Here is a 27,183-nt window from a genome sequence, read left to right as displayed (position 1 = left end):
TGACCTTCAGAGAAAAATGCTATTATTTTGATCAAGCCTGAGCATTTAGTTGCCAAATTAAACAGTTGAAAGACTGTGGTAAAGTGATAAAATACTGCAGATGATGGAAATCTGAAAATCTCAATCAACATCTGTGGAGAATTGACATATCAATGTGATGACCTTAACCAGCAACTTAACAAAAGGTAATTGACCTGAAATGTTAACTTTTTTTGCCAAAGTAACTGTCAAACCATGTTATCTTCAGGATCATACTTGAGTAGTTTATTGAGCATTTCGAGTACAGAAAGTACCATAGAACATTGGAGCAGAATTAGGTCATTCAGCCCAGAAGCTCCTGCAACATTTGATCACGGCTGATTTATTTTTTTCCCTCTCAACCCCATTCTCCTGCCTTCTCCCCAACTTTTGATGCTGTCAGTAATCAAGAACCCATCAACCTCTGCTTTAAATATACCCAATGACTTGGTCATCACAGCCATCTGTGCCAATGAATTCCATAGATTCAGCACATTTTGGCTAAAGAAAATCCTCTTCATCTCTCATCTGAAGGTACATCCTTGTATTCTGAAGCTGTGTCCTCTAGTTCTTGACTCTCCCGTTACTGGAAACATCTCTATCTAAGCCTTTCAATATTTGGTAGGTTCCAATGAGATCCCCCCTCAGTCTTCTGAACTCCAGCAAGTGCAGGCCCAGAGCCATCAAATGGTCTTATATGTAACCCTTTCATTCCCAGGATCATTCTCATAAACTTCCTCTGGACCCTCTCCAATGCCAGCACATCCTTCCTTAGATGTGCTCACAATATTCAAAATATGGTCTGACCAATGGTTTATAAAGCTTCAGCATTACATCCTTTCTTTTATATTCCAGTCCTCTTGAATGCTAACATTGCATTTGCCTCAATTCTAATCAGTTTTTATACCACTTTCATTTTTAGAAAAAGGACACTGAATTTGACAACATATTGTGACCGTTTGCAATTAGTTATTTTGTAAGTGCAAACATGACCAATGTTACTACATAATTTTCTCTTTCCAGTAAGATTCCTTCATTACAAGAAAATATATTTTGAGATTGTTAGGGCCATTGTATAATTCCACAATGGTATGAACCAGCATTGCATCTCTCTAGAAATATCCATTGCAGAAAAAAAACTGTTGGGCATGTAGTTTTAATAGGAAAACTAACATTATATATTCTATGCTTGGGCATATTCCTAAAACTAAATGATGCAATTTTAAAAATATGATTACATGTCAAGATTTATAATAACTACACATCAAATTTTCCATAATCCCACCATAACTTTTAGGTGAATTACTGCTTGGCAATATAAACAGGCATACAGAGGAAATGATACAAATAATAACATTTTTTATTCAGATAGTTTATAATTTATATCTTCAGAAAGTCAGCCACCATGTGGCAGATAACCAAAAAATCTTGTCTTGTAAACACAAATAACACAACTGCTATTACAAGTAGAGATGTTGACTTATGCCTTTCCAATCATGCTAAAAGAGCAACATAATAAACAACCTCCCATTAGTCATGAGCTGTTCTATTTTTACTTGGATGTCAAAAAGGCACAAACTGTAATGATTCAAATTTTCTAAACTAGAAATATAATTTATTGCCACGCAGTTGGGTCACATATATGTAAAAGTTATGAGGGCAAATATTCCAAAGTTTCTTTTAATGACAGCAGAAAACAACCACAATTTTCCATTCATTTACAGTACACATGTTTTGCATTATACAATATAAAATAATGAGGGTATTCAGTGCAAATGTCTAAACAGAAATAAAGTCGGAAGGCTGGTGTTTTATTTACAACGGTAGTAATCCAGGATGAAGTATATGGCAAATTGTTCATTTGTGCTTGCACAATGCTTCAATATCTGTATTTTGTGGAGTAGTCTTTTGGCGATACCACAAGACCCCGTCCCTTGCGAGCTCCTCTGTAAACTGTTTCAACGATATCAATCATCTCCTGCTTGTCTTCCATTGGCCAATTAATTTTGTTGTTGTTACCAGTACCCAGGTCAATCATGATATGCTTATTTCTGAAAAGAACAAAAAATAGGCAAGAGAAAAAGTTAAAGAAAAAGCTTTTTGCTGAGGAAAGTTTGTGACAGAAAAGCAAATCACTACTTTACTTCATTTAAATTCCCCAGTTACTGAAATGAGCTACAAATGCTCAGACAATCCACTAAAAAGGCACAGAGCACATTAATTCACATTTGAATCACAAAGTACAGAGTCTGAAAATCTCAGTTCAGGTAATGTACAAAGCACTGTTTTCTTATTTACCAGCCCTAGGTCAAGGAAGAAACAACTGAGATTCCACTTGTCCATTTAGCTTACTGGAAATGCACACATTACTGCAGGATAAGCATCAAGTTTGATTGCAATAAAGCTTCCAGAAGTCACTTGAGCAAAATATTAGTCCAAATTACTAAACAGAGTCAATGGATTTAAAGGATGCAGAAGGAAGATGATTAAAAAATAAAAATTTATTTAGTACCTATGTATTATAATTAACATTAAAAATACCAAAGTATCATTGAATTGCTCAATTTTTCAAAACAGATAACAATCGTGCTCAGAAATAGTGTAGTAATGAAACAGTGAATGGATGAAGAAGTTTATAAATAACACACACAAAATCTAGAATTCAGCAGGCCAGGCAGCATCTATGGAAAAAGAGTAAACAGTCGATGTTTTAGCCAAGACCCTGCCAGGAATGGAAAAAAACTATGAGGTCAGAGTAAGAGAGGGAAGGGCGAAGTAAAAAGCTGGGAAGTCGAGTGGTGAAAGAGATAAAGGGCTAAAGAAGGAGGAATCTGATTGCAGAGGACAGAAAGCCATGGAAGAAAGGGAAGGGGAAGGAGCACAAGAGGGAGGTGATGGGCAGGTAAGTTTATATTTAGTTACTTCTCAACATCTTCAACCTATCCAATTTTCAGTTGCACGTTACAAGGGCTGTAGTTAGTACTTTCCCTGTAGATTGTGCCTTCCTTGTTGTAGAGTATTATTAACCAGTATGATGTTGCACTGGTGAATGAAAGCCACAAGAATGCATTAAAAACAGAGGACCAGTAATCATAGACTGCTCTCAAACAATATATAAAGCAGGATTGCCAGGCAAATGGAACTTGTGCCAAGTCCGCCCTCTACTGGATCAGTGCCTTAACTAACATGGCAGGACAATATGAAAAGTAATTCCAATTTTGAAGGCAAATGTCAGCAGTTGTGTGTGTTATAGACAAGATTTCCCTCCACTCACAACTTCATGGTCAACATGTGAACATTAAAGTTCTTAAATTACAGTGAACCATTTGTTGATGCTTTTTCCTTTGAGTTATAAGGAGAACCTGGATAGACTGGGACGGTTTTCCTTAAGACAAAGAAGGTGGTGGTGGTGGGGGGGTGGTATGACCTTATAGGTGCTTAGAAAAACATGATGAGAGTAGATAAAATGAATGGTTACAGCCTTTTTATCCAGGACAGGGGAGACTAAAACTAGAGGGGAAATGCTTAAGGGGAAAGATTGAAAGGGGACTTAATGGGCGAGTTGGAAATGACACTTGAGAAGTAGTGATGGGGAACAAAGAAATAGCGGATGAACTAAAGTATTTTGTATCAGTCTTCACTGTGGAAGATACTAGGAGCATGCCAAAAATTCAATAGTGTCAGGTTGCAGAGGTGAGTATAATCACTATTACTAAGGAGACAGTGCTTGGGAAACTGAAAGGTCTAAAGGTAGAAAGATTACCTGGACCAGATGGCCTACACCCAAGGATTCTGAAAGAGGTAGCTGAAGAGATTGTGGAGACACAAGTAGTGATCTTTCAAGAATCACCAGATTCTGCAATGGTTTGGGAGGACAAGAAAATCACAAATATCATTCCACTCTTTAAGAAGGGAAGGAAGCCAAAGACAGAAAATTGTAGGCCAGTTAACCTGGAATATGTTACTGTTTATTATTAAGAATGGGGTTTCATACTGTCAAGACATAATCATGACCAACTTGTTTCATCAATTTTAATATTCAACTCAGTTTCCCATTTTTGTCTTGACTTATGAATTCCTTGTTTAATTGCCTGTTTTTGAATCAAATTATACATACCAAAAATATTTTTTTTAATTTTTCCTTTATGAATTAAAGTTTCTATTTCATTAGGTTTCGGCAATAACATTGTTTGACCCAGTTTATCTCTTAAATAAGCCCTTAATTGGAAATAACAGAAAAGAGTGTTATTTGATATTTTATATTTATTCTTTAATTGATCAAATGACATTAATATACCTCTTTCAAAACAGTCTCCTATATATCTAATCCCTTTGTGAAACCAGTTATATAAAAGTTGATTATCCATTGTAAAAAGGATGTTTATTTTGAATTAAAGGTCTTTTTGCTAATAAAGATTTCTTTATCTCATCATCAACATTTATCTTATTCCATAAATCAATCAAATGTTTTAGTATAGGAGATTCTTTCTTTTACTGTACCCATTTAGATTCCCATTTATTTATAAAATCTTCTGGTATATTTTCTCATATATTATCTAATTCTATTCTAATCCATGCAGGTTTATCTTCATCAAAAAAAGATGCAATAAATCTAAGTTGATTTGCTTTGTAATGATTCTTAAAATTTGTTAATTGTAACCCTCCTAGGTCAAACTTCCATGTCAATTTTTCCAACGATATTCTTGACATCCTACCTTTCCAAAGGAACTTCCTCACACATTTATTTAACTCTAAAATTTATTTCTGGTATGTATAATTTGATTCAAAAACAGGCAATTAAATAAGGAATTCATAAGTCAAGACAAAAATGGGAAACTGATTTGAATATTAAGATTGATGAAACAAGTTGGTCAAGATTATGTCTTGACAGTATGACAAATAAAATAACTATTCGACTAAGATTAGTACAATATAACTTTTTACATCAAATATATATTACACCACAAAAAATAAATAGATTAAACTCAAATTTATCTGATCAACGTTTTCGATGTAATCAAGAAATTGGTACTTTTTTTACACTCTACTTTGTCTTGTTTAAAAATTCAATCTTTTTGGACAAATTTAAGAGTTTTACTGGAACAAATTATTGGAATACAACTTCCACATAATCCAACATTATTTTTACTAGGCAATATTGAAGGGATAAAATCGAAATCCAAATTGAATAAATATCAGAAAGAATTCATAAAGATTGCATTGGTAGTAGCCAAAAAGGCTATTGCAGTTACTTGGAAATTGGATTCATATAGATCGTTGGAAGAATGAAATTTTTAGCTGCATTCCACTTGAAAAAAATTACTTATAATTTAAGAAATATGAAATATTTCTGAAAATTTGGCGCCCTTATTTACAAAAAATAGTATTAAATATATAGGTGCTCCAAAGATAAAATTATTGGTTATCTGGGGAAAGAAATAAATATACATATTAAAGCTATTATGAACTCCGTGGTGCATGTGGGGATCTTACGATATCCAGGCATTCTTTCTTTCTTTTTACTTCTTTTTTTTCTATAGGGATATGTTAGGGGGGAGGGGTTAATGGGAGGTGGAAAGAGTTGATAATTTTTTTTCTTTCTGTAACCTATTTGGAAAATTCAATTAAAAAAAAAAAATGGGGCTTCAGAGTACTTGGAGGCACATGATAAGACAGATCAAAGTCAGCATGATTTCCTCAGAGGGAAATCATGCCTGACAAATCTGCTGAAATTCTTTGAATGAATAACAGCAGGATAGATAAAGCAGACTCAGTAGATGTTGTTTATTAGAATTTTCAGAAGGCCTTTGACAAGGTGCCTCACAAGAAAGGAACCTATAGTTATTACAGAAAATGTTACTAGCATGGACAGAGGATTGGCTGACTGGCAGGAGGCAAAAAGTGGGAATAAAGGTTGTCATTTTGAATTGGCTGCCAGTGACCAGTGGTGTTCCGCAGGGGTCAGTACTGGGTCCACAATTTGTCATTCCATATGTTAATGATCTGGATGATCAAATTAATAGCTTTGTGACCAAGTTTGCAGATGATGCAAAAACAGGTGGAGGGGCAACTAGTGTTGAGGAAGCAGGAAGCACGCAAAATATCTTGGATAGAATAGGAAAATGGGTAAAGAAATAGCAGATGGAATACAGTGTAAGGATGTGTATGGTCATACATTTTGGTAAAAGAATAAAGGTATAGATTATTTTCTAAACAGGGAGCAAATTTAGAAATTGAAGGGGCTATGGGACTTGGTAGCCCTACTGAAGGATTCCCTTAACTTGCAGGTTGAGTTAGTATTAAGGAAGGCAAATACAATGTCAGCATTCATTTCCAGAGGGCGAGAATATAAAAGCAAGCATGTTACACTGAGGCAATATCAGATCACACTTGGGAGTATTGTGAGCAGTTTTGGACCCTCGATCTATGAAAGGATGTGCTGAGATTGGACAGGGTCCAGAGGAGATCCACAAAAATGGTCCTGGAAATTAAAGGGTTTGATGGCTCTTGGCCCGTTCTCACTGAGGTTTAAGAGAATGGAGGTGGAGAGAATCTCACTTGAAATCTACCGAACAATGAAAGGCCTAGACAGAGTGGTCATGGAAAGAATGATGGGAGAGTCAAGGGTTAGGGTTAGGGTTAACCCTAACCCAAACACTATGCAGCCTCTGAATATGTCACCCCTTTAGAACAGAGATGAGGAGGAAGTTCTTCAGCCAGAGGTGGTGAATCTGTTGAATTTATTACCACAAAAGGCTGTGAAGGCCAAATCATTAGGTATATTTAAAGCAGAGGATGATTAGTAAGGGGGTCAAAAGTTATAGGAAGAAGACAGGAGAGATTGAGAAGGAAAATCAGCCATGATCAAATAGCAGAGGAGACTTGACACGCCAAATTGCCCAATTCTGCAGCTATTTCTTATGGTCTGTTTTTCTCACTGGTGGGTGCATGGAAGTAGCTGCCAGAGGAAGCGGAGAAGATAGGCACAATTATAAAATTTATAAGATACTTGGGCAGGTACATGGATAGGAAAGCTTTTCAGGTATATGGGTCAAATGCAGGTAAATGGGACTAGCTCAGGAAGGTGCCTTAGTTGGCATGGACAAATTTGAGCCAAGAGCTATTTCCATGCTGTATAATTCTCTCCATCCAGTATTCCAACACTGGAGTCCTGGCAGAAAGGGTAACTTGGATCTACTGTTCTACACTTACTCTCCTTGAGGTTTGCCTCAATGGAAGGAGACTATTAGGTAATTAGATCTTTTAAAACTACTTGGATTTAAAGGTTTGATATATTCATTACTTATGAATGTTTTTACTAGTTTAAATAGTTTTTTTAATCTTTGTGAATGCCAGCTGGTTAAGCTAAGGGCCACAGCTCCACTGGTTAAAAAATGTTTCCAGCACTTTTCTTAAGGTGTTCTTATTACCACCATCTGATCCCATCATGGCGGAGAAGACACTGCTTGACAAATGGTGATGCAACAATGGATTCAATCAGCATCACCCTCAAGTTCCTGCTATGGGATATACATGTGTATGTACTTCCTTGGAAGGCAGTAGTGAATGCAGGCATCTTACCTCAAACCCTGGCCCTTATTTTTTTAGAAATAGATCAGAAAATATAGCGCATTCACAAATTTGGGTGGTGACGGGGTGAGCTGGAGGTCCAGCCTTTTTCGATTCATGCAGCACAGAAATAGGCCCTCAAGTACACATCTATGCAATCCCATTCACTGGCACTTGGTCCAGATACTTCAATGCCTTGGCAATTCAATTTCTCATCCACATACCTGTAATTCATGTTAAATGTTATCATGTAATGCAACACCATTTTCATATTATTTTCTGCTTTTGCTAATTGTTGTTCCTGACTGATGATGTTTTCCTTTGAGCAACTTGAATAACTTATTTGTCATACTGGTGCACTCCAGAAAGTGTCTCTGCGAATTGACCTTTAAATGTAGTGCAGAACTTTTGGTACAGTGCTGCGCACTGCAGGAGAATTGGCCAATGCAGCAAACAATTTCAATTATGGTCAACAATAAATGACAAGCAAGCAATTTTATTATTCATCTAAAAATAGTTAACAAATACCTGGGGAAAATCTTAAAGATAAATTGTTTCCTGATAGTAAAACCATGAATCTGCATGATGCAGTGTATTAGTGGGGACACTGCTAATTACTGATCAGTCAACACTAGTATTTGATAATAATCCACCTTTTTACATGATGTGTTCAAAAATAAGTGTTTGGCCTGCTACTGGCAAATCTGCTTTAGTATTTAAACCAGGTGAATGGAGTAAGTAATTTATGGCACAATATCCTGTGACAGTGGTTTAGGGTGCCAATGCTATTCCTTTAGAGTCTGTCTATGTGCCTAACTTAGCATGAACTCTGGTAGTTTACTAAAAGCTAAAGGATACTAGTGTAGCGGTGTGCTACAAGCAGCGCTAAAATTACGACACGGAGTCGGTAACTGCAGTCGAAGGAAAAACTTTATTCGAAAACCTCAGCCTCACTTTTAAGCCTCTGTCAACCGGCCCCCCATGGCGAAGAGGCTCCAAAGCTCTGTGCTCGCAAACCCCCGTAGGCTATCTAATTGTGAGTCGGTTCGCATACGCTAGGAAATGAGCCGCCACATAACCCCCCCCCAGAACCGGCGATACACCCCCCAATGTCCACAGCCTGGGCCAGAACCTGCTTGGGAGGTCGGCCTCTGCGCCGAGGCGCCGGAAACTCGGCCGGTTGCGCCAGGTCCACATGGGCCGGCTTGAGGCGGTCCACCGTGAAAACCTCCTCCTTCCCCCCAACGTCCAGCACGAACGTGGACCCGTTGTTCCGGAGCACCGTAAACGGCCCCTCGTATGGCCGCTGCAGCGGCGGCCGATGCCCGCCCCTTCGTACAAACACAAACTTACAGTTCCGTAGGTCTTTGGGTACGCAGGTCGGGTGCCGCCCATGCTGTGAAGTGGGTATGGGGGCCAGGTTACCGAGCTGCTCGCGAAGTCTGCCCAGGACTGCTGCGGGAGCTTCCTCTTGCCCCCTTGGGGCTGGTAGGAACTCCCCGGGGACGGCCAGGGGCGCGCCGTATACCAACTCGGCCGACGAGGCGTGCAGGTCGTCCTTGGGCGCTGTGCGAATGCCGAGTAGGACCCAGGGAAGCTCGTCCGCCCAGTTGGCTCCTCGCAGGCGGGCCATGAGGGCCGACTTCAGGTGACGGTGGAAACGCTCCACTAGCCCGTTCGACTGTGGGTGGTAGGCAGTGGTGTGGTGCAGCTGAGTCCCCAAAAGGCTGGCCATAGCTGACCACAGGCTGGAGGTGAACTGGGCGCCTCTGTCGGAGGTAATGTGGGCTGGTACACCAAAGCGGGATATCCAGGTGGCGAGCAGGGCTCGGGCGCAAGATTCGGAGGTGGTGTCGGTGAGCGGGACCGCCTCTGGCCATCTTGTGAACCGGTCCACGATAGTCAGGAGGTAACGCGCTCCGCGCGACACTGGCAGGGGGCCCACGATATCCACATGAATGTGGTCGAAACGCCGGTGGGCGGGATGGAACTGCTGCGGTGGGGCTTTGGTGTGCCGCTGCACCTTGGCCGTCTGGCAGTGCATGCACGTTCTGGCCCATTCACTGACCTGTTTGCGGAGTCCGTGCCAAACGAACCTGCTGGAAACCATCCGGACAGTTGTCCGGATGGAGGGATGCGCCAAGTTATGAATGGAGTCGAAAACACGTCGCCGCCAGGCTGCGGGGACGACCGGACAGGGCCGGCCGGTGGCGACGTCACAGAGTAGGGTCCTCTCACCTGGGCCCACGGGGAAGTCCTGGAGCTGCAAACCAGAGACTGCAGTCCTGTAACTCGGAATCTCCTCATCTACCTGCTGTGCCTCTGCCAGTGCCTCAAAGTCTACCCCTTGGGAAAGGGCATGAACGGTAGGGCGAGAGAGCGCATCCGCCACGACATTGTCCTTACCCGAGACGTGCCGGACATCCGTTGTGTATTCAGAGATGTAGGACAGGTGGCGTTGCTGGCGGGATGACCAGGGGTCGGATGCTTTCGTAAACGCAAAGGTAAGCGGTTTGTGGTCCGTGAACGCGGTGAAGGGCCGGCCTTCTAGGAAGTACCTGAAATGCCGGATTGCCAGGTAGAGCGCCAACAGTTCCCGGTCAAAAGCACTGTACTTGAGCTCGGGTGGCCGCAGGTGTTTGCTGAAAAACGCCAGGGGTTGCCAGCGACCTGCGATGAGTTGCTCCAGCACCCCACCGACTGCCGTGTTTGATGCGTCCACTGTGAGGGCGGTAGGGGTGTCCATTCTGGGATGTACTAGCATTGCGGCGTCAGCCAAAGCTTCCTTCGTTTGAACGAAAGCGGCGGCGGACTCCTCGTCCCAGGTAATGTCCTTGCTCGGACCCGACATCAGGGCGAACAGGGGGCGCATGATCCGGGCAGCTGAAGGGAGGAAGCGGCGGTAGAAAGTGACCATACCTACGAATTCCTGAAGGCCTTTGATCGTGGTGGGTCGGGGGAAGTGGCGGACCGCATCTACCTTAGCGGGCAGAGGGGTCGCCCCGTCTTTAGTAATCCTGTGGCCCAGGAAGTCAATGGTATCAAGTCCGAACTGGCATTTGGCAGGGTTGATTGTAAGACCGTACTCACTCAGTCGGGCGCAGAGTTGACGGAGGTGGGACAGATGCTCCTGACGACTGCCGCTGGCTATGAGGATGTCATCCAAATAGATGAACGCGAAGTCCAGGTCCCGTCCCACCGCGTCCATTAACCGCTGGAACGTCTGTGCGGCATTCTTCAGGCCGAACGGCATGCGGAGGAACTCGAAGAGGCCAAACGGGGTGATGAGAGCCGTTTTGGGGACGTCGTCAGGATGCATCGGGATTTGATGGTACCCTCGGACAAGGTCGACCTTGGAGAAGATCCGGGCGCCGTGCAGGTTTGCCGCAAAGTCCTGAATGTGCGGCACAGGGTAGCGGTCCGGTGTGGTAGCCTCGTTCAGCCTGCGGTAGTCGCCGCACGGTCTCCAGCCCCCCGTCGCTTTGGGCACCATGTGCAGGGGGGAAGCCCAGGGGCTGTCGGACCGCCGGATGATCCCCAATTCCTCCATTCTCTGGAACTCCTCCTTCGCCAGTCGGAGCTTGTCCGGGGGAAGCCGCCGAGCACGGGCATGGAGGGGTGGTCCCTGTGTCGGGATGTGGTGCTGTACGCCGTGCCTGGGCATGGCTGCTGTGAACTGCGGTGCCAGAACCGATGGGAACTCCGCCAGGACCCTGGTGAAGTCGTTGTCGGACAGCGTGATGGAGCCGAGGTGAGGGGCTGGCAACTGGGCCGCGCCCAGGGAGAACGTCTGAAAGGTCTCGGCGTGTACCAGTCTCTTCCTGGGCAGGTCAACCAGCAGGCTGTGAGCTCGCAAAAAATCCGCACCCAGAAGCGGTTGGGCTACGGCGGCCAGTGTGAAGTCCCACGTGAACTGGCTGGGGCCGAACTGTAGCTGCACCTGACGGGTGCCATAGGTCCTTACTGTGCTGCCATTCACGGCCCTCAGGGGGGGACCCGGTGCCCTGCTGCGGGTGTCGTAACTCGTCGGAGGTAAAACGCTGACCTCAGCCCCAGTATCGACCAAAAAGCGGCGTCCCGACCTGCTATCCCACACATACAGGAGGCTATCCCGATGGCCAGCCGCCGTAGCCATCAGCGGCGGCTGGCCCTGGCGTTTCCCGGGAACTTGCAGGGCGGGCGGCAACGGCGGGCTTCTGCGCCCCACCGCTGGTGGTAGAAGCACCAGTGGTCATTGGGCCGGGGGTTAGTGGGCTCTGCGGCCGGGCCTGGACTGGTTTGCTGCTGGGAGCGTGGCTGGGAGATCTGTGCGATGGACGCCCCGCTCACCTTTTTGGCGTTCCACAGCAAGTCCGCCCGGGCTGCCACCTTCCGGGGGTCACTGAAATCCGCGTCGGACAGCAGCAGGCGTATGTCCTCGGGCAGCTGCTCCAGGAATGCCTGCTCAAACATGAGGCCTGTGTGTCCCTCGGCCAGAGACAACATCTCATTCATTAAAGCCGATGGAGGTCTGTCGCCCAAGCCATCCAGGTGCAGTAAACGGGCAGCCCGCTCGCGCCGTGAGAGTCCGAAAGTCCTGAGGAGCAGAGCTTTGAATTCCGTGTACTTGCCGTCTGCCGGGGGCGACTGTACGAACTCCGCGACCTGGGCAGCTGTGTCCTGGTCGAGGGAGCCCACCACGTAGTAGTAGCGGGTGTCTTCTGAGGTGATCCGGCGAACGTGGAATTGGGCTTCGGCTTGCTGGAACCATAGGTCCGGGCGCTGTGTCCAGAAACCCGGCAGTTTCAACGAAACCGCATGAACAGAGGCGGCGTCGGTCATTTCTGGTCCAAAAATCGTTTGGACCGTCGGGGTCACCAATTGTAGCGGTGTGCTACAAGCAGCGCTAAAATTACGACACGGAGTCGGTAACTGCAGTCGAAGGAAAAACTTTATTCGAAAACCTCAGCCTCACTTTTAAGCCTCTGTCAACCGGCCCCCCATGGCGAAGAGGCTCCAAAGCTCTGTGCTCGCAAACCCCCGTAGGCTATCTAATTGTGAGTCGGTTCGCATACGCTAGGAAATGAGCCGCCACACTAGCACCTTTTTTAACGGTTCTAGTGAATAGATTACAATTAATCTGAATGTCTAGTTCAAGTTTCCTAGTCAGCTTCTGACCTTACAGAATTTTCTTCCACCTTTGGAATAGTCAAATTTTCAGCAAGAAATTCCCTAAACTGCTATCAAGCCCCTTTCAGAAGTCAAATTTCAATTTAATGGAAACAGTTTCAGGTCATCCCTGGGTAACAAATGGGTTGTATTTATACAGACATCAATGTCAATTTTGTCAAAAGTCTATAAATCAATTATGTCAAAAGTTGAAAAGTCAGAATACACAAAAAAAACACTTGATATTATCAGGCATACCTCCACAGTATCGTAATGGAGAGAGTAGAAAATACTTCTGCATTTGTAGGAACAAACGTGTGCACTATGTTTGATTTCTGAATTTAATATTATTAAGGAAGTTTGTTCTTATCCAAAAGTTGGGAGTTTGTAACACTGCATATAGTAGCTACAGTATCATGAGTTAATAGGAGCTAGTATTGCAGAAATACAAATTATGCATTAACATGTTGGAAGAAAATGCTGAGTGTATAAATCCTTCCCAAGGAACCATCAGCTAAGATTAAAAACAATTGGGACAGCCCATTTGGAACTGAAATGAGGAAGAACCTCATAAATCTTCAGAAAACTCTTCCCCCATGGGCTGCAGAGCTTCAGCCATTCAAAAAAGACACATAGCTGCCTGGATATTAAAGGAGTAATGCAGAAAGTAATGATTAAAATAGCAGTCAGTCCCTCAATAAATGGAGCAGTAAACTCAAGGGGGTGGGGGGGGGGGGGGTCACATGGCCTATTCCCACAGCTATTTCTTATGGTGCCTTGAGGTAACAGAAATATGGGCCAAAACCTCTGTGCACTCAGGTTGCTCATCACCTGATGGCAACCAATCAGACCACCGGTGTTTTATCAGGAGTTATTGAAAGTAGTATCAATGCCAACTATAAGACTAATTATTGAAAAAAGGTATTTAAAGATAAAAAGGCAAAAAGGTATTCAGTAGATAGCGATGGAAAGGAGCAACAAGTAAAATGGTAGAAGAGATCAACAGGTCAGTTAGCAGAAGGAACAGAAACCCTTTGATGACACAGCTGAAGGTATACGTTAATCAGGGATGAAACATTTCTTTAGTGTGCAGGACAACCAAATTATCTGTTGTATCTAAGGTTGTAATGTTCTTACAACACTGATTTGCTATGGACTGCATTTACAAACAATACCGCTTGGCTATGAATGCAAAAGTTAAGTTAAAAAACAATAAATACATAAGGGGAAGAACATCATAATCTGAATAAGCAACTTAATATGTAGTTTTTAAACTCAAGAGAGCACAACAATGCACCAGAATACCACCTACAGAGCAAAGATAATGTGAGCAGCTTCACTTAGGGATTTTCTACCTTCTGTAAAATTTAGGAAGTTGCATTGTAATCACAAACTAGACTAGTGAAGCACAAGACTTGATGATGTTTGATGACAACATTACTCCTCTTTGCAAAATACAGAACTTACTCCAATCAACTACCAAGCTACAAATCTTATAAAAGGTGGTTTAAAGGTTGTGACAATTTGTTCTACTCAGACTTAGAACAATGATTTTACATACCGGAAGAAAAACATAACAGTACATGGATCATATAACTCGTACATCTTGTTGAAGTCTGGTACCTCGGTGATATCCACAAGGTAAATAACAGCAAAATTTTTCACCTAAAAACAACATTGATTACAAAATTTATATGATATCAAAACTTATTTTCCAAGAATCAAAAACTGTTTTTCTTAAGCGTTAATAGATAAAACAGAAATGAAAAATGCTGATTTCTATTTATTATAGCTTATTATAAAGATATAATTTACACATTTGACACCATCTCCAAGTAGCAATTATGTTTTGCATGATTTTTTTTTGCAGAAACTTATTCAATATTTAAAGTCAGGATTGTAAAGCATAGCATAACACTGATTTCAACAGAAACAGGGTGCAATGGCATTTGACTGTGCAGCGCCCCAAAGTGGGAGACTGTAAATGGAGACCAGAGCATTCTCCTGATGCATTGAGGAAAAAAAATGAGAGGGCACTATAAAATATGATTGACCATGACTTCAAATCAGTGTGGCTGCTCTTTGCAAATCCAGGCAAAATGAGGATTGGTTCTTTACATAAGTTCAAAAACGATAAATTCAAAACAAAAGGACATACATTTTTACTTGTAAACAACAATATTCCATAAAGTACACTAATATTTACAATCTGCTTGTAGTTATTTCAGACAGTTCAGAAGTTTTACAAATCAAGCACATTGGTGGATCTCCAGTTACTCTGGAAGTAAATGAGGTGCACGAGGAATATAAAGAATATAAAAAGAATCTTAAGAAAGCAATTAGAAAAGCTAAAAGAAGATACGAGGTTGCTTTGGCAAGTAAGGTGAAGATAAATCCAAATGGTTTCTACAGTTACATTAATAGCAAAAGGATAGTGAGGGGTAAAATTGGTTCCTTTGAGAATCAGAGAGCACAGCTATGTGTGGAGCCGGAAGAGATGAGGGAGATTTTGAACAATTTCTTTTCTTCGGTATTCACTAAGGAGAAGGATATTGAATTGTGTAAGGTAAGGGAAACAAGTAAGGTAGTTATGGAAACTATGATAATTAGAGGAGGAAGTACTGGCGCTTTTAAAGAATACAGAAGTGGATAAATCTCCAGGTCTTGACAGGATATTCCCTAAGACCTTGAGGGAAGTTAGTGTCGAAATAGCAGGGGCTCTGACAGAAATATTTTGAATGTCATTTGAAAGAGATATGGTGCTGGAGGACTGGTGTATTGCTCATGTGGTTCCATTGTTTAAAAAGGGTTCTAAGAGTAAACCTAGCAATTATCGGCCTGTAAGTTTGACGTCAGTTGTGGATAAATTAATGGAAAGTATTCTTTGAAATGGTATTTATAATTATCTGGATAGACGGGGTCCGATTAGGAACAGTCAGCATGGATTTGTGCATGGAAGGTCATGTTGACAAATCTTATTGAATTTTTTGAAGAGGTTGCTAGGAAAGTTGACAAGGGTAGGCCAGTGGATATTGTCTATATGGACTTCAGTAAGGCCTTTGACAAGGTTCCACACGGAAGGTTAGTTAGGAAGGTTCAATTATTAGGTATTAATATTGATGTAGTAAAATGGATTCAACAGTTGCTGGATGGGAGATGCCAGAGAGTAGCGGTGGATAACTGTTTGTCAGAGGCCGGTGACTAGTAGTGCGCCTCAGGGATCTGTACTGGGTCCAATGTTGTCATATACATTAATGACCTGGATGATGGGGTGGTAAATTGGATTTGTAAGTATGAAAATGATACTAAGATAGTTGGCATTGTGGATAATGAAGTAGATTTTCAAAGCTTGCAGAGAGATTAAGTTAAGTTAGAAGAGTGGGCTGAAAGATGGCAGATGGAGTTTAATGCTGTTAAGTGTGAGGTGCTACATTTTGGTAGGACTAATCAAAATAGGACATACATGGTAAATGGTAGGGCATTGAGGAATGCAGTAGAACAGAGTGATCTAGGAATAATGGTGCATAGTTCCCTGAAGGTGGAATCTCATGTGGATAGGGTTGTGAAGAAAGCTTCTGGTATGCTGGCCTTTATAAATCTGAGAATAGGAGTTGGGATGTAATGTTAAAATTGTACAAGGCATTTGTGAGGCCAAATTTGGAGTATTGTGTACAGTTCTGGTCACCAAATTATAGGAAAAATGTCAACAAAATAGAGAGAGTACAGAGGAAATTTACTAGAATGTTACCTGGGTTTCAGCACCTAAGTTACAGGAAAAGGCTGAACAAGTTAGGTCTTTATTCTTTGGAGAATAGAAGGTTGAGAGGGGACTTGATAGAGGTACAGGTGACCCGTTTTTCGAACGTTCGCTTTACGACAACTCGCTGTTACGAAAGACCTACGTTAATACCTATTTTCGCTAACCTAAGAAGATTTTTCTTTTTATGAAAAAAGACGTTCACTTTATATGTGTTTACCCCGAGAAAGAGTACAATGACCATGAAACCTTGTGTGGGCAGTTGTTTGCGCATGCATGTACGTACCGATTTTTTTTCTCCAAATCGATTTTGGCTCGCTGTCTTCCCAATTTTGATAAGTGAAACTGCACCATACATACAATATTTCTACTTTATATAGGGTGTATATTTATCATATCATTCCTACTTTTACTATATGTTAATGTTATTTTAGGTTTTATGTGTTATTTGGTTTGATTTGGTAGGTTATTTTTTGGGTCTGGGAATGCTCAAAAATTTTCCCATATAAATTAATGGTAATTGCTTCTTCACTTTACGACATTCCGGTTTACAAAAGGTTTCATAGGAACGCTCTACCTTCGGTTTGCCGGGGAAACCTGTATTTAAAATAATGAGGGGTATAGATAGAGCTGACGTGGATAGGCTTTTTCCATTGAGAGTAGGGTAGATTCAAACAAGAAGACATGAGTTGAGAACTAAGGGGCAAAAGTTTAGGGGTAGCACAAGGGGGAACTTCTTTACTCAGAGAGTGGTAGCTGTGTGGAACCAGCTTCCAGTAGAAGTGGTAGAGGCAGGTTTGATATTGTAATTTTAAAAAAAATTGGATAGCTAAATGGACAGGAAAGGAATGGAGGGTTATGGGCTGAGTGCAGGTCGGTGGGACTAGATAAGAGTAAGTGTTTGGCACGAACTAGGAGGGCCGAGATGGCCTGTTTCCGTGCTGTAATTGTTATATGGTTACAAGTTGTGCAAGGAGAGTAAAGATGATGGATTTCCTTTACTCAGAGAGATTAACAAAGGGTTTTTTAAGCTATCTCTGCAGTTTCATTGCAATCATTGATAACAGATTATTATTAGACATGAAATGGTGGGATCAGGCTGCACCTGTAGAGGAAAATAGACAGTTAACATTTCAGATTGAGACCTTCTTTTCCTTCTACAGTTGCTGCTTGGTCCGCTGATTTCCCCCAGCAGTTTTTCTTTGCTTGTGGATTTTTATTGCTAGTTTACTTAATTATCTGACTTTAAGTCGCCAGCTGTCTTAGCAAGATTTCAACTAATGTCTCCAGATCAACAACCTAATCTTTGGACACTGGTAAAGTATCTTCATCCCTATGTTGCCATACTTTGATTAAATGATAATGAAGCCTTGGCTGATCATTTTTCTGGTATTCTATTTAGTAACATTGATACAAAATTTTGCTGCACCCCTTGATACTTTCAAATACTCACCTTTTCAGCAATACTGTACAACACCTCGTCCATCTTCATGCAAGTTGGATCCCAGTCATGACCAAAACGAATGACGACAACGCGATCTTCCTCTGACAGAATGGCCTGATCAACTTGCCAACCATTGTGGAGATGGGGTAACATATACGACATGTTGGCAGAGTTGCACTAACTTCCAATACCAATAAAAAGAGCTCCAAGTTATTGTACAAACAAATGAGAATTTCAAGTACTCCTAAACCAGGCAATTCAACTTATGAGTAAAAGTTCTGTATGGCTGAAGTAGTCTTCAAAAATCAGAAAGATTGAGATGACCTGTAATATATAAGTGGCAAAGATATTAGTTTAAACGTAGTATTAAAAATGACAACACAGCTGTAATAAACACAATTCCATTAAATAAAAATACTGTGCAGAAATTTCATCTCGTTTACTCTGCATAATGTGCCACTTGCATTAGTTCATTTATTTAGAATTTGAGCTCTTGGTCACAGAGTACCACAGCACACAAACAGGCCCTTCAGCCCTTCTAGACCATGCTGAGCTATTTTAATGTTAATACAAGGAATAAACAAAAGAACAGCATGTTTCAATTTAAAGGAACATCAACAATTTAAATAATTTTTCCACCTGATCTCTAATGGATCTGTGAAACCAACAGTTTACAAAGGGAAAGTCCATGTGCAAGGTATATACATTTCCCCTTTTACATACTTACTTTTAAACATAAAAATGCAACTTCAAGTGAGAATGTGAAGAGGGTAAGGGGTACATGTAGAAGGGGTGGGCGAGGGTTAAGTGTAGGAGAACAGGGAAGAGGTAGCTAAATTAAGGTGCCAGACAGCATGTGGCAACCACAAAGAAGAGGAACCTTGCAACCACAAGACAATGTGTTTGGCAAAGTATTTTGAGCTATATACCTATTTCGAGTGTTTTGCTTGCATCCATACCCATTCCAAGTATTACGCTTGTGTCTATGCTTATTCCGAATATTTCGCGTGCTTAGCTATGCAATAGCCAATCAATTGATGGATTTGAATCGGTAACCATATTTGCGAATGTAGTACCCTGCTTTTGGGTATAAGTTTGACCTTTGTAAACCGACAAATGGGGAGTTGGCTACCTTACGCCCAAAGTGCGTGGGGCTGCGAACTCCTCTCTGAATAAAAACTGTTTCAGAGGTAATTTCGTGTCTCTGGTGTTTTTCCTCGACTGAGCAGGTTAATAATTTCAGGTTAACAATTTGGCGAGCCGAGCCAAGCAGCCAGGCAGTTCAGGATCCGGTGTAAGAGATCGGCGGGCAGGTACAAGCGGATTGAGACAGAAGGGCCCTCCGAGAGATTTTTCTCGGTCTCTCTCTCTCCCTCTCTGACTCCCTGTTCCGACCCCTTCGGCTCTGGCTGACCATCCTACGGCCTCCATGGACCAAATGGAGAACCTCAGTTGGGAGACATGGATAACAGGTGAGAACTGCATAGAGTTTGGGGTTCGAGTCCCCTGGTTTAAGAAGTTGGGGTTCGAGTCCCCGGTATAGGAAGCGGGGTTAGAGCCCCTGCGTGAGGTTTGGGGTTGGAAGCTCTGGAGCAATACATATTCAATTTGATTAAGGTCTGGTTCCAACATCTAACTGAAACCGCATCCTGCCTTAGACTGGTTGTTAAGAGCAGGAATCTGCCACGTGAAGGTCAGGACACTGAAGTGAGAGTACGTTACCAAAATGGGCCAGACTCTAGATAAATCAGGACCAAGTACGCCAATATGGAAAATCTGTAAAGAATTCCCTGAGAACAAGACAGATTTATGGAGACTGAACGCGCGGATGAATAAGAAGTTGGGGAATGAATTTTGGCCATTAGGGGGAACCTGGGATCTTGAGAAGTGTAAGCAAGCAGAGGGACAGGTGTGGCGACAGAATGTCTCACAGAAATGGAAAGATCTAATTACGAGTTGGTATACCGTGGCCAGCAGACTTAATGAGCGTTCCCGCCAGACCTCCTGGGAGGTGAATGCAAAAAAACAGAAAGATTCTCATCAATGATAGTGATGGAAAACCCAGGGGCTGGCCGGTACTGAAGGCCTTATGTGAAATCTATGATGAACAGCGTAGGATTGATGATCATAATGTAAAACTTGGTGACAAAAGGCTGGCACCGGATATGACCGGGCTGCAGACCATATTTGACCCTAATGAGGACACTAAGGAGGAGGAGGAGGAGCAGTAGGTCCCTTCGCCTGCAGGGGCTGCGAATCCCATCCCGCCTGTACCTTCAGAACCTTCCGCTCCCCCTGTGCCCTTGACTCATGCACTCCCGACCCCAAGTCCACTTCACCAACCCTATTACGGCCCGTACCCGAGCTAAAACCAGGAAAGGGGACACACAAGGTACTAAACCTGTGTCCCCTAAGTACCGCATGGCTCATAAATGGACTACAATTCAGAACCCCTATGTGGGTGACGGCCCATTGATAGACCCCCAAGGGGATGAGTTTGACCCTGACTCAGACTTTACCACCTCCAGTGATGATACTGTTCCCGAGGATAATCCTGACATAGCCCTTGCTCGAATGTACCCTGATTGGCCTTACTCCACCAAAGATCCAGGTAGATCCAAGCCCCACCCGACAGATGGCAATGCGAGAGGTCCCTAATGCTCGTCACAATCCAGCCCAGGCTGAGGATACTGTGTAAAATCCCTTGACGGTTTCTGTATATACCACCGGAAGCCCAATGAAATGCTGGTAGTGATGCAGGGCGCCCCGGACAGAAAGCAGAAGCCGGAGCAATTTATTGAATATTTTCTGAGTACTATTAAGATCTACAGGGTGACCCCAAAGGATCTTTTTCGTTTCCCTGCATCAGCCAGTGACTGTCTACTCTTCCCATGCGGTAACTGCCCTTCTAATCATGCACCAACTCAACATCTCACTCAGGCGCGACTCAGCTGCCATTAGATTGCTCTTATCTGTAATCCCTTGCTGACGTTCGCCTATTGTACCACACTTAACCCTGCTGCCTTTGTGGATCACCCGCCTGACCTTCTAACCGAGCCTCTCCACTCCTGAGTAGAGCGAAACCACTTCCTCATTTCTCCACGGCCAGACCTCCAGGACATTGAGTTCAACAATCCGGACCTGATACTTCTTGTGGTTGGCTCGTCCTCTGTCTCCCCGGACGGTGTCTGGCAATCAGGTTATGCCATTGTGACCCCACACACCACCTTGGAGGCAGCAGCCTTCCACCCACCAGTCTCGGCCCAACAGGCTGAACTTTTCGCCCTCACTCGCGTATGCATCCTCGCATTGGGTCAGACAGCAAATATTTACACGGATTCATGCTATGCATTTGGGGTTGCTCATGATTCTGGCACACTATGGGCATAGCGGGGCTTCCAAACGTCGGCTGGCAAAAGCATTGCCAATTTGCTCAATGCCATCCAGCTCCCCAGTAAGTTTGCTATTATAAAGTGTGCCGCCCACTTATCCGATGACTCTCCCGTTAGTAAAGGCAATGCCAGGGCAGACCTGGCAGCCAAGCGAACCTCCTCCTCTAAAACAATAACTGTGGATTCAGCCCCACGCCTTCTGCCTGCCAGGCAGCCGGTTGATAGCCCAGGCATATCCAACATCGTGCGATTACAGGGGGACGCCCCTGCGACAGAAATAGATGTTTGGAAGAAACATGGTTGTATTATTAATACCTCTGGCAGACCCCAGCAGGTCAGACTTGTATTCCTGATACTCTCCTGCCTGTCCTGGTCGACTGACTCCACTCTGACACCCACCTCGGCCAGGAGGGAACGTGTATGTTGTTATTAAAAACATGGTGGTCCCCCAGTTTGAATGAGGCAATGGAGAGATGGGCAAGGGGTTGGTTAATTTGCCATAAAGTAAACCTGGGTAAATCTATTAGATGTGATAAAAGGTGCACCCCAACCCCAGCAGGACCATTTGACATATTACAAATGGACTTTATTGAGTTACCTAAGGTGAACTGTTACAGGTACTGTTTAGTTATAATTCACATCTTCAGCAAATGGATTGAAGCCTTCCCCACAACGAACAAGGCTTCCATGGTAGTGCGAATACTGCTGAAAGAAGTTATTCCTCGTTTTGGTACCCACAAAGACTCTCATCTGATAACGGTCCACACTTCAATGGGAAAGTAAACAAAGAACTTTGCGAAATACTAAAGATTGAACAATTCCACTGTGCCTATCACCCCCGAGCTGCAGGAATCGTGGAACGTGCAAACGGCATCCTGAAGGATAAACTAACTAAATAGACCCTTGAAACGGGACTAAATTGGCTTAAAGTCCTTCCCTTGGCACTGTATCACATGTCCATTACACCTCAAACCGGGCTAACTGCTGCTGAAATAGTTTACGGGCATCCAAATAGAACCCCATGGGGCAGTGACCAAAACCCCCAGCCAATACAAGTAGATCTACAAATGATGGGCGAGGAATTGCAGTATTACCTCAAGCATTTAACTTTGTCTCTTAAGTCTCTACGCATACAGGTGAAGGAAGCCTCAAGACCCGTTCCTGACAGAGAAGGCGAGTGGCAGGCAGCAGAACCAGGAGACTGGGTGTTAATAAGGAACTGGGATCGACCCAAGCTGGGACCCTGGTGGAAAGGACCGTACCAGGTCCTCCTGCAGACCCCCTCTGCTGTCAAGGTGAAGGGACAAGAATGTTGGATTCATCTGAGCGACTACAAGCGCTGGACCTCGGACCCGCTAGAAACTACAGATAAATGAAGGGACTGATAAACGGACTTGATTGAACTGTTGTGTGTTTAAATTCCTTTTTCCTTGCGGTGCCACATCCTTGAAACTGTACTCTGGTAATGGAAGGTAGGATGCTCTTGGTTATCTATATTCTTTTAGGGGTGGGGGGTATAGGGCAAAGGTTGAGGGACTGCTGGACGAGGAACCAAAACCCCTAACGAGATCGAAGGGGGACATTTCAAGGCAGAAAAGGGATTGGGGTTTCCCCAAAGGCCCCACCCTTGGAAGATCCTCCTTGGGGTTTATAAGTGATAACTATTTCCAAAACGTGCACAAACGACTGTATGGTACTGCAACCATCGTTTGCTTTCCCCACCCCGCCAGTGGCTCCTCGCTCTTTACCATTTTCCCGCACTGGGATTTTGCCGATCAACCCTTCCGATGTGACCCCGCCAGCAAAACATTGCCTGAGGGAAAGAGGGTGGAACTCACCTATGACTCTTCCACGGCCCCTGTCGCGGACTGCCTATTTCCCCCGTCCATCAGTAAGCCGTCAAATCATGGACTCTTTCAGCGGATGAGAAAAGATCTCTGGTGGGAGGGGAGTCCCAAGCCCAAGTCCCAAGGGTGACCGAGTATATGAGAACTGCTACTTCGGAACAGGGTGGGGATGTTCAGACGGGTATGTCTCGAATGATGTCACCTGCCTCTCCAAACCCCGTAGGAAAAGGGAGTGTCACCCCACCAAGGACCCCTTAGGGATCTCTTGCTCTTGCCATGAGACACAGTGCCAGCCCCGACCCAGGGGGGTGTAACTCCTTTGTGGGGAGCAGAACCGCACCCACCTCCGGGTCAATGATCATGTATTCCCACTACCTATCGCAGGGGTACCAAACGAGCATACCCCTCTGCCGGTGTGGGAGGGTAGAGTGACGACAAAAACCTAAAGGGTAAAGGTTGCACTGAGACCATGTATACCCTCCCGGGGTATTTTTTTCTTCCATAATGGCATTGCTACCAACTTCCTGGAGTACCCTTACCCTCCCTCGGTGGCCAATGGCACCTTCCTCCCCACCACGGTCCCTTGCCCTGGGACTTGGGGTCCCCTGTCCCGCCCATCTGGGAGGTACAAGAGAGAGGTCTCCCAAGAATTTTGTGCAGATTACCAAGTCCTGACTACCCTAACTGCAGGTCAGGTGGCCGGATACAGGGCAGCTGGCTTTTTCTCTTTGGGGGCATCAGGAGCCACTATGGCGGCCCACAATCAGAACTATCTGGCCTGTGGTCTCATGAGCCTCGGGAACGCCACCAGGGGAGCATTAAGACTCATAACTGACAGCCTTAATCAACTGCGGCTCTTCTCCATGCAAAACTGCTATGCACTTGATTACCTCCTCGCCAGGGAGGGTGGGCTCTGTGCTATCGTAAAAGACAAATGCATAATGGGGCTAGACGAGGCTACTGCCAACATAACGCAGTATATGAACAAAATAGATGAACAGTTAGGATCCATCAAGGAAGGAACAGGTTGGGCAGGATGGGGGGACTGGGGACTAAGTGCATGGAAGGACTGGTTAATCAATGGGGCTATTTACGCGTTGACGGCTATTATAGGGATTTTTGTCTGTATCGCCATTGTCAAATGTGTCCTGAACCACATGATGGCCTCGTTAGGGGACCTGATGCCGGCTAAGCCACTGATGGTAGTACGGGCAACCGTCGAGGCCACCGAACTCCTCGAACCTGCACCAGCGGATTTTCACGATATTGATGAATGATCATTTTATGATCACAGGAGGGAAGGAGAATGTGAAGAAGGTAAGGGATACGTGTAGAAGGGGTGGGCGAGGAGTAAGTGTAGCAAAATATGTAGACAGGACCAGGGAGAGGATACGTCATTGGGGAAGCGTAGGAGAACAGGGAAGAGGTGCCAGACAGCATTTGGCAACCACAAAGAAGAGGAACCTTGCAATAACAAGACAATGAGTTCGGCAAAGTATTTTGAGCTATATACCTATTTCGAGTGCTTTGCTTGTGTCCATACCAATTCCGAGTACTACGCTTGCGTCTATGCTTATTCCGAGTATTTCGCGTGCTTAGCTATGCAATAGACAATCAATGGATGAATTCGAATCCGTAACCATATTTGCGAATGTAGTACCCTGCTTTTGGGTATCAGTATGACCTTTGTAAACCGACAAATGGGGAGTTGGCTACCTTACGCCCAAAGTGCGTGGGGCTACGAACTCCTCTCTAAATAAAAACCGTTTCAGAGGTAATTTCGTGTCTCTGGTGTTTTTCCTCAACTGAGCAGGTTAATAATTTCAGGTTGACACAAGCACAGCAATGATGAGATCATAAGAAGGTATAGAAGCAGAATTAGGTCATTTGGCCTATGAGGTTACTGGCAAGTACCTGTGGCTCAATAATACTGCTAATGACACTCTCTTTCACTTTGCTAAAGATCAGCAACTGGCTGACTTGGAACTTGTGTACAGAATTGTGAGGTCTAACACAACCAACGTAATTCAAACTCAGGGACTTAGTCCTTTGATATCCAACTGAAACCAACACATGATTGGGTCACGTTAGACTCAGATTGCATTGCTAGGTTCTGTAGTGAAACAAGAACAACTTCCCATGCCAGTTGCATGCTCCCAAAAACAAGGTCAATTGTTTACCGTACTGTTTACCTGTGCTGCAAACCACATACACTTTGAATTATATTTTATTACCAGGCGCACCATGGTTCGGAGGAGCATTGTTTCGCTTGGTTGTATGTATGTACAGTCAGATGACAAAAAACTTGAATTAACTCTTATGACATCTCACAGTACTAAACTTCATGAGGTGCCATTTTGGCCCTGCCCAAGCTGAGCGAGAGGGCTGATTCCTGTTTTGAACCCAGCATTTAGAATAAAATCCTAAGGCTTGGCTCAGGCAGGCAGGTTGTAAGAAGCTAGTTGGAGAGATGTCAGTATCTTCTCAGGAACATCTACAGATGTACAAAATTAACTGACTGTACAACTATTCAGGATCTCCACTGTCTTTGGACCAAGAGAAGTCAAGAGAATATACATCAAATATACAAGGAAGATACATCAGAAACAGGCTCCATCAAATCTGCACCATCAAGCACGTTTACTTTAATCCTGTTTTTTTTTCAATTTTCTCTACATTCTTATCAACTCTTGTGAGATTCTATCATTCACCTACACTCTAGGTGCTTTCAGAGTGCCTCCACTTTCTCAGGAGTTTGCTCAGATTTGTCCTGTCATCCAAGACCTTGGCAAACTTCTGTAGATGTGTGGTGGAAAGTGTGCTGACTATGTGGGAAACAATACAAAGAGTAGTGCATTTGGCCCAGTACATATTGGGTAAAGCCTCCCAACCACAGATCTCATCTACATGAAACATTGCCATAGAAAAGCAGCGTCTATCATCAAAGTTCCTCACCACCCAGGCCATGTTTTTTCTTGCTGCTGCCGCCATTAGGTAGAAGGTACAGGTGCCTCAGGACTTGCACCACCAAGTTTAAGAATAGTTGCTCCCCCTTAACCATCAGGCTCTTGAACAAAAGGGGATAACTACACTCATTCTATTTCATGTTTCCACAACCGATGGTCTCACTTTAAGGCTTGCTATTTCATCTCGTTATTTATATTTACATTTGCACAGCCTGTTGTTCATTGATCCCGTTTACAGTTACTGTGCTATAAATTTGCAACGTATGGTCACAGGAAAAAGTATCTCTTGGTTGTGTGTATGCATTCTGATAATAATTGTTCCTTTGACTTTGGGGTCTGGGAGGAAAGGCACGCAGTCACGGGGAAGATAAGCGAACTACACTCAGGCAGCAAAAGAGTAAGCATTGAACCAGGATCTCTGTGCATATTCAGGATTACTGAGAACATAAGCGGCCACCCTACTTTTACCACAGGCCTTTTCTTAGTGACACACTTGAAAAATTGTGCTCCATTAACAGTGGATGGAAAGATGGAGGTGGGAGCGCGGAGAGGGGAGGAAGGAGTAAGCGGGGGAGTAGGAAGGAGGTTAGAGGAAGAGTGGTGGGGGAAAGGTGATGGGCAAATTAGGGCTCTAGTTCACAACCCCAAATCCGAACAGCAACAACCACACACTCACCTCCAACTCCCCGCCACCGGGACTCGCAGCGCATGCGCAGAACCAGTCGGGGAAACATCGCGAGAGCGAAGTCTGCGCAGGACAACTGCCGTAACAATGGAGGATACCGTGAATGCAGAGTGAACTGGAGGTCTTTTCCTTCCCTCTTTCATCACAACTCACCTCAACTTTCACTGTCCCCGTTCAATGCTTTCACATGCCAGTTGCCCCCTCTGAGGGAAAGAGTCAATCTGAGCTAAGTTTCGGAAATGACGGTAACACTGATTAGGTTGTGCAGCATCTGCAGAAACAAGTACAGTTAAAATTTTCCAATTCTGCGGATAAGCCAAAAACTTGAATTGTTCATCTTTTCCCATACAGTACATT

The 27,183-nt window shown here is 43.9% G+C and overlaps 1 protein-coding gene across 1 annotated transcript; it reads right to left on the bottom strand.

The window, feature by feature from the left end:
* Positions 1 to 1,360: 1,360 nt before the first annotated feature.
* On the bottom strand, positions 1,361 to 26,848 carry txnl4a (thioredoxin-like 4A). The gene is made up of 4 exons (XM_059972473.1): positions 26,818 to 26,848; positions 17,946 to 18,260; positions 14,297 to 14,400; positions 1,361 to 2,069 (listed from the first exon to the last, which is right to left on the bottom strand). Exons 2-4 carry the CDS (start codon positions 18,096 to 18,098, stop codon positions 1,898 to 1,900), a joined length of 429 nt encoding a protein of 142 aa, XP_059828456.1. The 5' UTR covers positions 18,099 to 18,260; positions 26,818 to 26,848; the 3' UTR covers positions 1,361 to 1,897.
* Positions 26,849 to 27,183: the final 335 nt, after the last annotated feature.

Source organism: Hypanus sabinus, chromosome 1 (genome assembly GCF_030144855.1).
Source record: "Hypanus sabinus isolate sHypSab1 chromosome 1, sHypSab1.hap1, whole genome shotgun sequence".
In the NCBI taxonomy this organism is placed as follows: domain Eukaryota; kingdom Metazoa; phylum Chordata; class Chondrichthyes; order Myliobatiformes; family Dasyatidae; genus Hypanus; species Hypanus sabinus.
This window is presented reverse-complemented; position numbering and strand designations above follow the sequence as displayed.

Bases quoted from the DNA above. Each gene is read 5' to 3' on its own strand.
- txnl4a (XM_059972473.1), bottom strand. From the start codon at position 18,098: ATGTCGTATATGTTACCCCATCTCCACAATGGTTGGCAAGTTGATCAG. The intron at 14,401-17,945 runs GTGAGTATTTGA...TGTTGTTTTTAG, and splicing joins TGTACAGTATTGCTGAAAAG to GTGAAAAATTTTGCTGTTAT. The intron at 2,070-14,296 runs GTATGTAAAATC...TGTTCTTTTCAG, and splicing joins ACTGTTATGTTTTTCTTCCG to AAATAAGCATATCATGATTG.